At 35.8% G+C, this 16,899-nt stretch overlaps 1 protein-coding gene across 1 annotated transcript; it reads right to left on the bottom strand.

Annotated features, from left to right (window-relative positions):
- Positions 1 to 4,055: 4,055 nt before the first annotated feature.
- LOC117340093 (ubiquitin thioesterase ZRANB1-like) lies at positions 4,056 to 15,583 on the bottom strand. Its single transcript, XM_033901881.1, has 8 exons — positions 15,495 to 15,583; positions 13,171 to 14,436; positions 12,815 to 12,886; positions 8,281 to 8,476; positions 7,690 to 7,808; positions 7,215 to 7,340; positions 6,168 to 6,397; positions 4,056 to 5,601 (listed from the first exon to the last, which is right to left on the bottom strand). The coding sequence occupies exons 1-8, from the start codon at positions 15,538 to 15,540 to the stop codon at positions 5,371 to 5,373; spliced, it is 2,286 nt and encodes a 761-aa protein (XP_033757772.1). The 5' UTR covers positions 15,541 to 15,583; the 3' UTR covers positions 4,056 to 5,370.
- Between the last annotated feature and the right edge of the window lie 1,316 nt (positions 15,584 to 16,899).

Here is a 16,899-nt window from a genome sequence, read left to right as displayed (position 1 = left end):
ACCACATAATTGAAACACACACACACATATATATATATATGGTGCCTCTAGCTGACTTTTTGAAAGGGTGGTATGTCAATTTTCCACATAATAAATCATAATCTACAATACATTGTACCAGGTACAACAGAATCACAATCGGTCCAATACATGCATGTTGGTTTAAAACAATGGAAGTAACAAATTCCAAGTTAACAAAACAGAAAAGTTCACAAACTTATTCCATGTCCTGCATTAGAGATTTTCCCTTAATTTGTATTGACATTTTAATTACATATCAGTGATATGTTGTTTATTGTTTAATGCTAGCATTAGATATTCTCAGTTGATGAAAACATTACCAAGCATTTGAAGTGTGATAATTAAAACGATGAAAACAGGGAGCACATGATCAAGTTTTCAGATTAGTTTCTGTTCCAACTAACACAGGTATATATATATATACGAAAAAAAAAAAAAAAAAACTCATACAGCGCCAAAATATCGACCAGACCTTCAGTTATTATTACTTTCTCAGACTAATTTACAACTCATGAAATCTCACTTTGTCACAGTCCCATCCTAAACTACATTACGACATTCTTCTAATACACAAGAAGTCCTTAAGAGTTTTATTTCAATAAGAAAATCTGGAAGCAATGCTGATTAGCCAGGTATTTATTGAAAATCCAAATTAAAAAGAGGAGGGCTCAAAACAAAAATCCAGAGATGGTGGATTTGATGAGCAGCTCTTAACAAACTTAAATCAATTCTAATACCTGCAGTCTGTAAAAGACCTAATATACTCGTCGGGAATCTACAAAGTTAAACAATACTATCAGTAATAGGCTTCTTACAGATTCTTCTGTGAGGAACTCTTCAGGAAATAGAAACAAGAGGCCCAATGGGCCTGTATCGCTCACCTGGCTCTACAGCAACTTTGAAGTTGATTGAGGTCATTTCTACAGATACTATGCTGATTATCATAGTAAGCTAGGTTTATTCATATCAATAAATTTTCTAGTCCTTCATTCCAGCATTTTATTGGCCTAATATCTGGTCTAGGAGGCTCTTGGCTATCGCAAAATTATTGTTTACAGATTTAAGCCGATTTCACCCCTGTGACCTTAAATGTAGGTCAAGGGTCATTAATTTGAACAAACTTTGTAGCCCTTCACCCCAGCATGCTACAGGCCCAATATCAAGTCCCTGGGCCTTTTGGTTATTAGGAAGAAGTCATTTGAAGAATATAGCCTATTTGATCAATAAGACCTTGAATGAAGGTCAACGTTATTTATTTGAACAAACTTTGTAGCCCTTCACCCCAGCATGCTACAGGTCCAATATCAAGTCCCTGGGCCTCTTGGTTATTGAGAAGAAGTCGTTTGAAGATTATAGCCTATTTGACCCATGTGACCTTTAATGAAGGTCAAGGTCATTTATTTAAACAAACTTTGTAGACCCTCACCCCAGCATGTTACAGGCCCAATATCAAGTCCCTGGGCCTCTTGGTTATTGAGAAGAAGTTGTTTGAAGATTATAGCCTATTTGACCAATGTGACCTTGAATGAAGGTCAACGTCATTTATTTGAACAAACTTTGTAGCCCCTCACCCCAGCATGCTACAGGCCCAATATCAAGTCCCTGGGCCTCTTGGTTATTGAGAAGAAGTTGTTTGAAGAATATAGCCTATTTGACCCATGTGACCTTGAATGAAGGTCAAGGTCATTTATTTTTACAAACTTTGTAGCCCTTTATCCTAGCATGCTACAGGCCCAATATCAAGTCCCTTGGCCTCTTGGTTATTGAGAAGAAGTTGTTTGAAGAGTATAGCCTATTTGACCCATGTGACCTTGAATGAAGGTCAACGTCATTTATTTGAACAAACTTTGTAGCCCTTCACCCAAGCATGCTACAGGTCCAATATCAAGTCCCTGGGCCTCTTGGTTATTGAGAAGAAGTCGTTTGAAGATTATAGCCTATTTGACCCATGTGACCTTTAATGAAGGTCAGGGTCATTTATTTAAACAAACTTTGTAGACCCTCACCCCAGCATGTTACAGGCCCAATATCAAGTCCCTGGGCCTCTTGGTTATTGAGAAGAAGTTGTTTGAAGATTATAGCCTATTTGACCAATGTGACCTTGAATGAAGGTCAACGTCATTTATTTGAACAAACTTTGTAGCCCCTCACCCCAGCATGCTACAGGCCCAATATCAAGTCCCTGGGCCTCTTGGTTATTGAGAAGAAGTCGTTTGAAGATTATAGCCTATTTGACCAGTGTGACCTTGAATGAGGGTCAAGGTCATTTATTTGAACAAACTTGGTAGTCCTTCACCCCAGCATGCTACAGGCCCAATATCAAGTCCCTTGGCCTCTTGGTTATTGAGAAGAAGTCGTTTGAAGATTATAGCCTATTTGACCCATTTGACCTTGAATGAAGGTCACGGTCATTTATTTGAACAAACTTGGTAGCCCTTCATCCCAGCATGCTACAGGCCCAATATCAAGTCCCTGGGCCTCTTGGTTATTGAGAAGAAGTCGTTTGAAGATTATAGCCTATTTGACCCATGTGACCTTGAATGAAGGTCAAGGTCAATTATTTGAACAAACTTGGAAGCCCTTCACCCCAGTATGCTACAGGCCCAATATGAAGTTCCTGGGCCTCTTGGTTATTGAGAAGAAGTTGTTTAAATGAAAAAGTTGACGCCGGACGGCCGGACGGACGGACGGACGGACGGACGGACGACGGACGCCGCACCATGGCATAAGCTCACTTGCCCTTCGGGCAGGTGAGCTAACAAATCACAAAAGGACGCATATATCCTTAATTACCCCAAAATAAGAATACAAAGCCTTTCATTTTTACAGCAGATATTCTGGATTATAAAATTCTGTGTTTTCCATACTAAACCCTACCAATCTCCTTTACCCTAAACCCCAATTCCAACTACATCATAGAGGTACAAATGAAACCAACAGATGCTGACATGTCGATTGAGGTACTGTACAACTATATATCATTTCATATTTGTACTTCAGGACAACAAATGATTCACTTACATTTTCACAACACATGGGTAAATCCCTGCTATCCTTTTATATTCTATATCTTATCACTTCCACAAACATGGTATAATCTGTTTGACATTTTACAGGTATGTATTGCCCATTTATAATTTAACAACAAATTCTGTCTAAAAGAAATTCCTTCCCTTCACAAAAGGATTCTCTACAGACGGGATTCTAACACAAACTTCTTAATTAAATATAAAGCACCCACAGGCAATATCACATTGGTCCTGTCAGTAAAAAGAGGCAGTACTCTCTAACTGAAAAGAAGCTACCAGAATTGAGGTTCAAATCTGTGAATTGGATAATAATGAACACACTCAAAACTATATGTTAAGTTTTCATTATCTCAAAATAAGCGCAAATCTTAAGTCTCATTTGTAATTTGTGTTTACCAAAAATTGAAACCTTTTATTAGAATTTGCTGAGTTTTTAACTGTTCAAAGTAAAAGCATGAGACAACAAGCATTACAAGTGTGTGTTAACCATATCGGTGAGGGTCGTGTCTACAATGATTTTTTAAAAGTTTTCAAATTACAAGATTTGAACTGTACTTTAAGATGACAAGAATTCCAACTTCACTATATAACAAAAGATACTCTGTCAAATGAAAATGTAGACAGGGCCTGAATCGAAGGAAGCTATTCTCAAGAATCAAATTGTTTTCATAATCAGATTACTAATATTCAAAAATAACACATTTCTTACCATAAAGTACATATATTCTATAACGGATAAAACCTAAAAGATTCTGCTGATTCAGCAAGACATGAATCGTTTCTGGTTAAGACTTTACACGTCACAATCTAAAAACCATAAATCCAACATGCCACAATAACACTACACAAAACTTCAATATAACCCAGTACCAACAAGAACCTGGAAATACACGTTATTTTCCGGAGGTTCGCATTTTCAGTTTCAAGGATAGAATAAAATATGTGTACCACAAAATGAAATTCAGATTGGAAATTATATATCAGCTTTAAATGTTTTTTTAAAATTTCAAATCAGTGAAAATTTGCAATAAAATAACCTTCACAATATCAACTAAAACATGAGATCACTTCAGATTTGCATTTAAGATGATAGATTTTTGTAGTATGATAGAGTTTTTTTAAGATGATAGATTTTCGGGTTACATAGTTACAGTTTATATACAGTATATAAAAGTGTCTATCTAAACTCTAATGGGCAGTGTTTCAATATCTAATATCATGGCACAGGATACTATAAATATTCAGTAATTTGAGCAATGTAAACTAATAAGTATTTCTTTTCTTGTTATGTATGAACATGTATTCATTCAAACTTGTTCATAAGAACATCTGTACTATACAACTCCTAACAGCAATCTAACCAAGTTAATTACCTGAACTTGTGTTTTTAAGAAACCACCTGTATAAAAAAATGAATGCTTAGTTATATGTACTGTTACAGTAGTAAAAAGCTAATGAAGAAATTGAAAAATGATACTGGATGTCCTGAAGGCAGGCCCTGAATAAAGTTTTTGACTATATGTACGGGTCACCAGGAGAATGATGATTACAGGCTAAACCATTTGTGGTACTATTAATCGACTGATTACTTCACCACATACAACAGGCATACTGTCTTCCTTGATTAGGAATCCAGAATGTAGACACAAACAAAATACTTGTATTTCTGATCTTTCCAATATTAAATTCAATATTAAGTCAATTTTAATATTCTTCACAGTTTTGTGATTTTATTTTTCCTTTTTGTAATTTGTGTGCCATTAACATTAGGGTGTTTTTTCAATGTAGCTACTTCTTGTATGATACTTAGACTCGCTACAGAGCACATAATGCTAATATACTAACACTATAGCCGTGCTTACATAGGAATGATAACTGTGAAATACTGAATGAAATAAGTTAACCCCCCCCCTATCATTAAGGACTAATTCCATCAAGCTATGTAAACTTATAGTACGCCATGGTACTTACAAATACAAGTGATTCATGATTCGGTGCTGGGATATATGAAGAACAAGTTCATAATTACTCTTGAAATTGAAAATGGGAATGAATTTTGCAAAGAAATATCTAGGAAATGAAACCATTTAAAAATCTAGTAGTAAATTGTACATTTTGATGATTTGTCAATTGCAGATTTTACAAACAACAACAGAAATACTGATATGTGTAACTGGAACACTTCAGTGACTTTAGAATTGAATCTGACATGGCTACTTCATCTTATGTTCTAACAACAACAAGTTGGTTAAATGGGAAATGAAAGGTATGTGAAAAAAAATCCAACAAATGGTAAAATTTGGTATTAAAAAATGAAAGACTATTCCTGATCACTTTCCCCATCACTGGAAAAGTTCTGACCGGCCAGACTAGCTGGAGTTCCTGAGGGTACAACCGAGTGTGACAGTTGGCGATAATGGTCAACCCAGTCCTCCAACATCCGCTTGACCAGTAGTGGACGCTTTCCTATTTTCTGAAGGGCTACTAGACTACCGCCCTTTGTAACGGAGACATCAAGCCACTCCCGTAATAGAGGTTCTTCTCGACCTACCTGTTACCAAAACAAAAACGAAGTTAGGTATTGAATCGCAAAGGGAGATAACACACCATATAAAGGAAGTTATAACATTTCAAATACACTTTGTGTTTAAGAGACATTATCTGAGCCTGGTATTTCCCAAAGTACGAAATATCAGATACATGTATAAACAATTTACTGTGAACCATCAGCTCTCAACAAATATCATCTATGGACTTGGCCAACATAAGTATTGAATGGCTCCTGATAATAACAGCAAATGACCAATGAAAACAGACCACAGTTTTCAAAATATTCGTCTACATTTATTGCATGAGCTATTTTGATAAATTCAAATATTTGTACCAATGTTACACTAATTGTTCCTACAGCAGTGATTAAGATTGGTACTAACTTTCTACAATGATGACTAAGACTATAGTTATATTCCTACAATGGTTACTATGGTAACACTGTGTTCCTACAATGGTTACTATGGAAACAGTGTTCCTACAATGGTTACTATGGTAACACTGTGTTACTTCATTCATTACTATGGATACATTACATTCCTACATTGGTTACTATGGTTACATTACCTCTGATGTCCTTAAGAAATGTACAGGAAGTAGTTTCCCTTCTACATCAACCAAAGGGAGGTAAGCCACCTGCTCCTCTTCGGAGTTCTCAACAACTGCACCAGCCCCGATGACATCACCAGTGTTCATTTCCATAGGAACAAGGGCTGAGAAGTGTCCGCGTGTGTAGGACAGAGTGACGGGAGATTTCCAACAGAACCCTCTCTCCCACAGTAAAGGCAGGTATACACCTAAAACATTAAACCATACATGTAGCTTACCTGGAAGAAATGGTGACTTGCCTGATTAAGTTAAAGAGGGCTTTTTTACACACCTTGAACATTTATTTTTTAAATACCAGTCTGAACAACGGAAATCTATCTTACATAAATTTAAACAAATTTTAAGCATACACAAACTATTTTGTTAATATAAAATCTTGCTTTATATGATAATTTATTCCTAATGATGAAACATGATAGGGGAATCTTAAGGCTTGATTATCAATGCCAATGAAAACGTTTGTAAATTATTGAATGTTGTGATACTGTTGAATGAAATACTGCTTAAAACAAAACATGATACATATTGTATTATTACATCATACTTTGTGGATTGATTGAATTGCATATAACTGACATATATGATTTGATATTTTGTGTGTGTGGTTGTTAATAAGGAATAAACACAAAATAGTTTTCTCTGATGGTTCACCCAATAGGTGGCACGCACATGAAGCTGTGAGCTGGCAAATCAGTTCTAGGCAACACACTGGACAGGATGGATGGCTTAAAGTTTTCATTTTATTTTGTTTTTATCTTTCTGATTGTACATGATGGTCACTGTAGCATATATTTTATGACACTGGAAAGTTTGTGTAAATTTTGTTAAAATTTTGATAACTAAATGACAACACAGTTATAGGGCCAATGAATTATGATCAATCTGTCTGGTGTGTTGTGAACAGCATGTGGGTGTTTCTTTTTGACACCTGGTTAGGGTCATTGGAGAACATGTTTTGGAGCTAGAAACTAATTTAGAGGAAATCATCAAGTTTGAATATCGTACCTTGGAATCGTGCTAGTCCAATAGTTTCTCCACGAAAACTTTTAACATACTTAACGCCGTACACTATTACCGGCCTCCTGAGAATGTGAGCTATGGCAAAAATGTGGATTTGTTCCAAAGAAGCACCTGTATAAAATAACAAAAACTTTTTTTTAAACTTATCTGGTTAACAAACATCCCACTGACATACATACCTGTGTACATCAGATTTACCTACAATTCAATATACTTACCTGGAATACAATAAATTTGCCTGAAACTTATCAGATTTACCTGGAGTGCATTAAATTACCTATTAACTAGAATTCTTTAGATTTACCTTTTGTCATTTGTACCTTAGAGTTTAAACCTGTGTTCCTCAGATTTACCTGGCGAACATTGGATTAACTAGTCCTGGATTAAATGGATTAACTAGTCCTGGACTAAATGGTATTATTTTTCATCAGAACTAAATGTAGGATTTACATGAATTTACCTGGAGTACAAGCAATACTGAGAATGTCTGCCCAGTCATTCTGCCACTGAGCCTCGTCAAGCGTGAAGTGAAGCATCTCGGCATGCATCGCCTCATACTCTTTCCAGCGAGGATAGAACCTGTCAAGAAAATCATACACAGGCTTCAATGTTAAAGTTTTCACTGAAAGGTACTTCCTTTTCTGGGGCAACACAATTTTAATGATGTACTCATTTAATTCATCAAGTCAATTTACAGTTTTAGCTTTGGATTAAAATTTGCAGCATACCTAAGTTGATATTTAACAAGGCATACAACAAACTAAACACGTGTAGTTTTCTATCATACTTGTTATCTGTAAAGTGGAGCACAGCAACCCATGCGGCCATACATATTCACCTCAATCGTAGGCTAATTCAAGGGTTGTTATTATGATTTTCAACAAATGATTAAATGACATCTGACTTTCAAAATAATACCCTGAAAAGCTCATGTATACTGTAACTCTATGATGTAATTAGTATTTTCATCAACACTGTACACTCTACAGAGTTAGACATGTGTAAACACTATTATGTGGTCCCAAGTTGTCTCCCCTGATATTACACTTACATCATGGCTGCATCACTGAGGCTGTCCGACATGGCTTTCCTCAGAGTGTTGTCAGAGTCAAAAATGCCCCATGTGGACTGAAGGATGGAATCAAGGAGACAGTCACCAGCAGTTCTGTTCCACAGAGCATACAGACGACTGCCTAATCTGTCTGTTAGCTCAACGCTCCAGTTCATAACATACTCGTCCTCTAGTTCTGTAACAAATCATTAATCTATATGTTAGCTCAACGCTCCAGTTCATAACATACTCATCCTCTAGTTCTGTAACAAATCATTTATCTATATGTTAGCTTAACGCGCCAGTTCATAACATACTTGTCCTCTAGTTCTGTAACAAATCATTAATCTATATGTTAGCTCAACGCTCCAGTTCATAACATACTCGTCCTCTAGTTCTGTAACAAATCATTAATCTATATGTTAGCTCAACGCTCCAGTTCATAACATACTCATCCTCTAATTCTGTAACAAATCATTAATCTGTCTGTTAGCTCAACGCTCCAGTTCATAACATACTCGTCCTCTAGTTCTGTAACAAATCATTAATCTGTCTGTTAGCTCAACGCTCCAGTTCATAACATACTCGTCCTCTAGTTCTTTAACAAATCATAAACCTATCTATTAGCTCAACGCTCCAGTTCATAACATACTCATCCTCTAGTTCTGTAACAAATCATTAATCTATATGTTAGCTCAATGCTCCAGTTCATAACATACTCGTCCTCTAACTCTGTAACAAATCATTAATCTATCTATTAGCTCAACACTCCAGTTCATAATATACTCGTCCTCTAATTCTGTAACAAATCATAAACCTGTCTGTTAGCTCAACACTCCAGTTCATAACATACTCGTCCTCTAGTTCTGTAACAAATCATTAATCTGTCTGTTAGCTCAACACTCCAGTTCATAACATACTCGTCCTCTAGTTCTGTAACAAATCATTAATCTATATGTTAGCTCAACGCTCCAGTTCATAACATTCTCGTCCTCTAGTTCTGTAACAAATCATAAACCTGTCTGTTAGCTCAACACACCAGTTCATAACATACTCGTCCTCTAGTTCTGTAACAAATCATTAATCTATATGTTAGCTCAACGCTCCAGTTCATAACATACTCGTCCTCTAGTTCTGTAACAAATCATTAATCTGTCTGTTAGCTCAACACTCCAGTTCATAACATACTCGTCCTCTAGTTCTGTAACAAATCATTAATCGATCTGTTAGCTCAACGCTCCAGTTCATAACATACTCGTCCTCTAGTTCTGTAACAAATCATTAATCGATCTGTTAGCTCAACACTCCAGTTCATAACATACTCGTCCTCTAGTTCTGTAACAAATCATTAATCTGTCTGTTAGCTCAACGCTCCAGTTCATAACATACTCGTCCTCTAGTTCTGTAACAAATCATTAATCTGTCTGTTAGCTCAACGCTCCAGTTCATAACATACTCGTCCTCTAGTTCTGTAACAAATCATTAATCTGTCTGTTAGCTCAACACTCCAGTTCATAACATACTCGTCCTCTAGTTCTGTAACAAATCATTAATCTGTCTGTTAGCTCAACGCTCCAGTTCATAACATACTCGTCCTCTAATTCTGTAACAAATCATTAATCTGTCTGTTAGCTCAACGCTCCAGTTCATAACATACTCGTCCTCTAGTTCTGTAACAAATCATTAATCTGTCTGTTAGCTCAACGCTCCAGTTCATAACATACTCGTCCTCTAGTTCTGTAACAAATCATTAATCTATATGTTAGCTCAACGCTCCAGTTCATAACATACTCATCCTCTAATTCTGTAACAAATCATTAATCTGTCTGTTAGCTCAACGCTCCAGTTCATAACATACTCGTCCTTTAGTTCTGTAACAAATCATTAATCTATATGTTAGCTCAACGCTCCAGTTCATAACATACTCGTCCTCTAGTTCTGTAACAAATCATTAATCTGTCTGTTAGCTCAACGCTCCAGTTCATAACATACTCGTCCTCTAGTTCTGTAACAAATCATTAATCTATATGTTAGCTCAACACTCCAGTTCATAACATACTCGTCCCCTAATTCTGTAACAAACACAGAACAATACACACAGGTCAGATGTCAAAAAAAAATTCTACCAACTATCATTGAGATTAGCTCAAATAACTCTAAAGATCTCCACATACAAGATTTAAATACTGAAATAATCCTGACTCTGTCCGAAAAATATATAAAAAAGAGAGAGAAGAAAACACAACTTCAATTTCACAATCATCACGATTATAAAACCTATCAAATTTTAAACAAGAGGCCCATGGGCCTTAACGGTCACCTGAGTTTTGAAATATTTCTGCAAATTTGACCCTTTTTTGACCCTGCCCACCAGCCCCTGGGGCCAATAACTGCATACCAGCAAACTGTCTTCCAAAACTGCTAATTCCAATAGAAATGACACAAATGATAGTCAAAAATGTGATTTCCTTATATAAACAACAGTAAAGGGTACCTCTTTCAAAGGGGCAAACATGAGACCCCAGGGCCATAAAAATTTTGGTAAGGCACCTTCAGACCCTTCCATCTATCAAAAGTAATTGATTCTACATGTATCTTATATGGGTCTTGAGATGAAGTTTCTGAATTTTCAGCTAATTTGACCCTTTTTTGGCCCCGCCCATCAGCCCCTGGGGGTCAGTCAGGGCCAACATGTGCATACTGACAAACTGTAATCCCATGCTGGTAATATTAACCAAGTTAGAATGAATTCCAATAGAAATGAAACAAATGATAGTCAAAAATGTGATTTTCCTATATAAACTATAGTGAAGTTTACCCCCTCCCCAAGGGCAAACCTGAGACCCCAGGGTCATGAAATTCACAATTTTGGTAAAGCACCTTTAGACCTTTCTATCTGTGAAGAGTATTTGATTCTACCACACCTGGAAGTTGAAAAGAAAATTTTTGAAATTTTGGTCAATTTGACCCTTATTGGCCCCACCTTTCAGGCCCCTGGGTGGTGGGGACCATATAATTCACAATTTTGGTTGACCTTTGGCCATGGAAGCTTCCTGCCAAACTTCATTCAATTTGGTTCAGCGGTTTTGGAGAAGAAGTTGAAAATGTAAATTGTTTATGGACACACGATGGACGATGACGGACAAAAGGCGATTAGAATAGGTCACTTGAGACTTTGTCTCAGGTGACCTAAAAGGTCAGCTATACCACAGCTTTTGGAAATATTTTTTCAAGAGTAAACGAGGATCAAATGATTTCTATAACTGTAATATTACTCCAACATTGTTGCCAACTGGAATCAGAAAGTGGAACCAGAGTTTGATTTTGATATTGAAAGACAGGCGAAGATATTTAAAATACCTTTTTCTGCTAATAATACTTCAAAGTTACAGTGGTTCCAATTTAGAATCTTACATCATATTTTGGTTACAAATTCTTTCCTTTGTAAGATAAACATAACTGCTAGCCCTTCATGTACTTTATGTAACATGGAACATGAAACAATAGTTCATTGTTTATGGGAGTGTCAAGAGGTGCAAAATTTACTTCAGAGATTTGAAACTTTGCTTGACCTATTACTTATTTCATTTGCTTATAACAAGGAATCAGGTCTTTTTGGAATACCTTCAATAGTAACACAAAATTGACATTATGTAGATAATGAAATTTTAATTTTCATCAAACATTATATCTATAAAACGAGATGCTTCAGCAAGTCCTTAAACCTTAATGCACTCATCAATGTTATCAAAGATCACTTCCTGGTTCAAAAATTTGTAAACAACAGTAAAAGTGAGCGTATTAAGAAGGATTTTAAAAACTGTTGGAGAAAATGGAAACCTCTTATGGAATGATAGTGATATATATATATATATATAGTCAAAAAATATATATTATTTGTATCAATATTGAAAATATATAGCTCTAATTTATCATTTTGGTACCAGTTGACAACTTTCTGCACTTATCAATGGCCATTTCAACCCTTGGTTCACTGAATTAGCTCAGTTTCCACTCAATTTTAGATTTATATATATTGTGAAATCGTGCCTCTCTCTCTCTCGTCTCTACCCTTCTCTCTCTCTTCCTTTACTTTACCTGCCCTTTTCTCCTTCTCTAATGTATGTACATATTTGTGTACATGAATTTATGATATGTTTGTTTGTGAATGTATTTCTTGTTTTAATATGAGTGACAAATATTGACATTATGGATGTGCTGAATCTTGAATGAAATTAAGATAATTGTAATTCATACATTTATATACATATAATTACATATCAGTGTGACAGTGGTTTTTTTTCTTATTTTTTTGTTGCTGTTGACAATGTTGATGATGATGAAATCAATTGGATTTTTATTCATTGGTAATGACATTTTCATAATGACAGATTGTGTGAAAGGTACTAATGATGATGAGGAGGATGATGATGAAGTTGAATCTACTGATGATGATGATGATGATGATGATGATGTGAAATACTGATGATGGTAATGATGATTTTCCGAATACTTCTAATAAATGTACATTTACCTTTTTGAACATCTCCATCCATGATTTCATCAAACAGTTGACTCTGAACAGTGTTTGGCAAGTCTCGAACACCTGTACAGTAAAACGGAGAGAATAACAAACATCACAACACAATTTACAGCCACCATGTTAATGCTCATTTTTTTTAAATTTTGGTTCCATTTCTTTATCTTATTTTACAGCTTAAAAGAACTAACAAAATTTAGGCTTGGATCCAGAGGGCAAAAGGGGTATACAGTCTGTACTTTGCATATCTTAATCTTATACAATGTCTGGCATATGATTTAGTATTTATGTAAAAAAAAATTATTTAAGTCTTTAATGGGATGCAATATGTACATTACATCATACAATACCTGTTGGTATGGCAAATGTGACACAATCAGTCAAAAACTGGCATGGGAACTCCCCCTTTCTTTGTCGCAGCATGGCCAATATTTCACGCCGAATTTCGGAGGCTAAATCAGCACTAAGATGAGACGGAAGTCGTTTAACAGCCTTTGAAGGGGCTTCAGTGCTGGTGAGCAAAGCTGCCAGCATGTCTTCACGACGAAACCTGATGGCAAGATGAACTAAAGTATAACCTACTTCAAAAGCACTTGGTCTGTTGAGCAGAGTTACCTCCTCCTGTGTTAGTTGTCTTGCGGGATCTCCTCCTGAGCTTACAAACGTCTCCACAGGCCGAGAATCACCGTTGACAACGCCATTACATGCACTTAGCCACAACCAATCGTCTTCTTGCATGCAATTTCTAATTTGTTTAAGTTTGCGTTCAGTTTCTCTCTTTTCCTCCTGAACATGTAACCCTGCTGATGAGCATGCTGTGCCTATATCTGGCGACCGAGCCCCTAGATCTCGTCCAGAGGTACCAGCTGCTAGGCTGCTCGTTGGCGACACTGTCTGTTTTGTTATTACACTTGATTGCTGGAGTGTGGACCCTGATATTTTTGATGTACTAGTATTGTTTTCCAAAGCTGTTGCCATGGAGGTTATCTCAGGCGATGTTCTTCCCCTCAACAAACCACACATAACACATCTAGCCGACTTTGGCCAATTTTCATATGTGCATATTTTACATGTCCATTTTACCTTTGCATAACAGGTGGCAAGGGTTTTATTATTAATATCATTAGTATTGATGGCTTTAGCTGCCTTTGGTGATGAGGGAAACTCTTTATTTTGAGTGGTCTTCCGTCGAGCTCTTTGACTCTCTGCTGCATTTGCTCCTGATGGTGTGATAGGTGGAGATCGGTCTGTGGTAGGACTAAGACTACCGGAAGGACGGGTTCTGGGTGTCAAGCACTGAGAACACTTTGTGGTTTTGGGCCAGTTGAGAAACGTACAAGATGTACATGCCCATTTATTGGCAGGGTCGTAGCTAGCACTACTGGATCCTGATGACAGATTACTCATGTTTCCCTCCTTATTCTGGCCCATGGTGGCGGCCATTTTGTAAATGTCCTGTTCCTCATTATGTCTATCTGTGATGAAGCTTGGCGGTCTGTGGGCGTGGCATAGCGTGCATCGAGTGGTGACAGGGTAGTTCTCATAGGTGCAGTACTCACACGCCCACTTTTCTTTTTCTGTCATCATGATCACCCATGAGCCCCGCCCATTCAAAGCTGAAATTAACAATGATCGAGTGAAATTTGTGATCATAAAGGCCAGTGCCTAATAGTCTATTAACTATATATGAAATGAAAAAGAGTTGATTAGCATATTGACAATCACATGAAAACTAATTTATTAAAATACATCATGATCAGTATCATTATACATAACATGGTACTGTATTAAAACCAGAAATTGGTACTACAACATGTAGTTGATATAGATAGATAAATTACAAAAATATAAGAAAAAAAAAATTTTCTACTAGACTTTGTCACAAGATCTGTATTCCATATACCATTCACAAAAAGAAATTAACTTAAGTTAAGTCATTAAACATGTACATAACAGTAAGCATTAATATTGATCTGTGAAGTTGTAACAGAAATTTTCACTTTAACTACATGTGTAGCAGCTGTAACTGGTGTATGGCATTAGCTTGTCCCAGTCATTTTATGTAAACTCAGAATGGATGTTTATCTGTATTACCTGAATATTTAACATTCCATGATTTAATTACAAGATCGTTTTCGTTAAGCTATTCAAGCATGGTAGCATTATAGATAGACCAGAGGATATTCGGAATCAAGTCCAGTCTACATTGAAATATATGCAAGAAACTTACAAATGTATTATACATAACCTAAATATATAGCATGGAACAGAAAGACACAAATAAACCTGGTTAATTTAGTGAGAGAGTTTGATACTTTCCGTTTCCTAGTATCTTGACACTAACAGCTGACTAACGCGTTCTGTTTCCTGGTGGGACTTTCCGGGTCAATTACCTTTTGCAATTAACGCGACATTGTAATTAGATGTAATACATGAACTACATTAAGGATAGTAGATCATAAAGACCACTGTGCACTCCATTTCCCATCTACGATTGTCTGGGAGGAAATTAAACACTGCGACATCGTTTGTCAACAAAACATTTCATATCTCACAGCATGCACACATAATCCGTCTGAATGTGCTTTGCAAACTAAAATAATCGTAATATATTTCTAAAGAATATATAATGCATTGCCGGACGCTTTATAATGACGATGATGGAAACGTTTACCTCCATGCTGCTCTTTAACTATTCCATTTTTCACAAACCAAAACATTGAGGGCTGCCATGTTTATATTGATGAATGACGTCATTATACAGACGGAATAAACATACGGAAAGAAATAGTCATAAAACGAGAGTTACCTCCCCTGGTGTCGATTCACAGTGTGATATTATATATAGTAGGTCTCTGAGTACATGTATTAGCTATTAGTCACCGATCATGATCTAAAAGCGTCCGGGAATTTTGTATAGACTTATGTAACTTTGCCGTCCAAATGTAACACATTCAAAATCCCCAGTACTAGAGTCTAGTAAAAAAAAAAAAAAAAAAGAAGACTGTAAATTATTACAAAATATCGGGTGTCCGACAACTAAAGTGATGTTATTAGTGCATTGTATCTGATATGCTAATTAATATAAAATTAAGTTAATTGTTGATATCAATAAAACTAATTAGTGATACGTGTTTTACCTTTTCCAGATGAATGCTAAAACGGCGCCCTATTGATAAACCATTATTATCATATTTTTTGTAAGCTTTGTCCGATGTATACTGACTCATATTAGGAATTAAACTTCTGGATGCGTATAATAGTCGTACTGAGTCACTCTGCTTTCTGTAGTTTGTTTTCGAAAAGTGCTAATGCATACGTTTATGTAAAAAGATGTTTTAGACTTGAGAGACAATAATCTCATTATCTAACTTTCATCTGTATATCTATGATATATGATATATATGGCGCGGGAAGGATGTCATAATTAAATATTTTTGCCTAGGCAAAATTCGATTTCTGCTTAGGCAAAATTTGATTTTTGCCTAGGCAATAATCGAAACAAAATTATTTTTGTCTAGGCAGAAATAATTTGGCCTTGGTAAAAATCGAATATTGCCTAGGCAGAAATATTTTTGCCTGAGCAATATTCGATTTTTGGCTAGGCAGAAATAATTTTGCCTAGGCAATATTTAATCATGACATCCTTCCCGCGCCATATATATGATTTGTTATGTACATTATCTAACTTCCATCTGTATATCATTTCTTATGTACATTATCTAACTTCCATCTGTATATCGTTTGTTATGTACATTATCTAACTTCCATCTGTATATTATTTGTTATATACATTATCTAACTTCTATCTGTATATCGTTTGTTATGTACATTATCTAACTTCCATCTGTATATCATTTGTTAAGTACATTATCTAACTTCCATCTGTATATTATTTGTTATATACATTATCTAACTTCCATCTGTATATCATTTGTTATACATTATCTAACTTCCATCTGTATATCATTTGTTAAGTACATTATCTAACTTCCATCTGTATATTATTTGTTATGTACATTATCTAACTTCCATATATATATCATTTGTTAAGTACATTATCTAACTTCCATCTGTAT

This window comes from Pecten maximus, chromosome 12 (assembly GCF_902652985.1).
Source record: "Pecten maximus chromosome 12, xPecMax1.1, whole genome shotgun sequence".
Lineage (NCBI taxonomy): Eukaryota > Metazoa > Mollusca > Bivalvia > Pectinida > Pectinidae > Pecten > Pecten maximus.
Note: the sequence above shows the minus strand (reverse complement) of the source record. Positions and strands in the feature narration are given on the sequence as shown.

Bases quoted from the DNA above. Each gene is read 5' to 3' on its own strand.
- LOC117340093 (XM_033901881.1), bottom strand. From the start codon at position 15,540: ATGTTTTGGTTTGTGAAAAATGGAATAGTTAAAGAGCAGCATGGAG. The intron at 12,887-13,170 runs GTATTGTATGAT...TTTACTGTACAG, and splicing joins CACATTTGCCATACCAACAG to GTGTTCGAGACTTGCCAAAC. The intron at 5,602-6,167 runs GTAATGTAACCA...TTTTGGTAACAG, and splicing joins ATTTCTTAAGGACATCAGAG to GTAGGTCGAGAAGAACCTCT.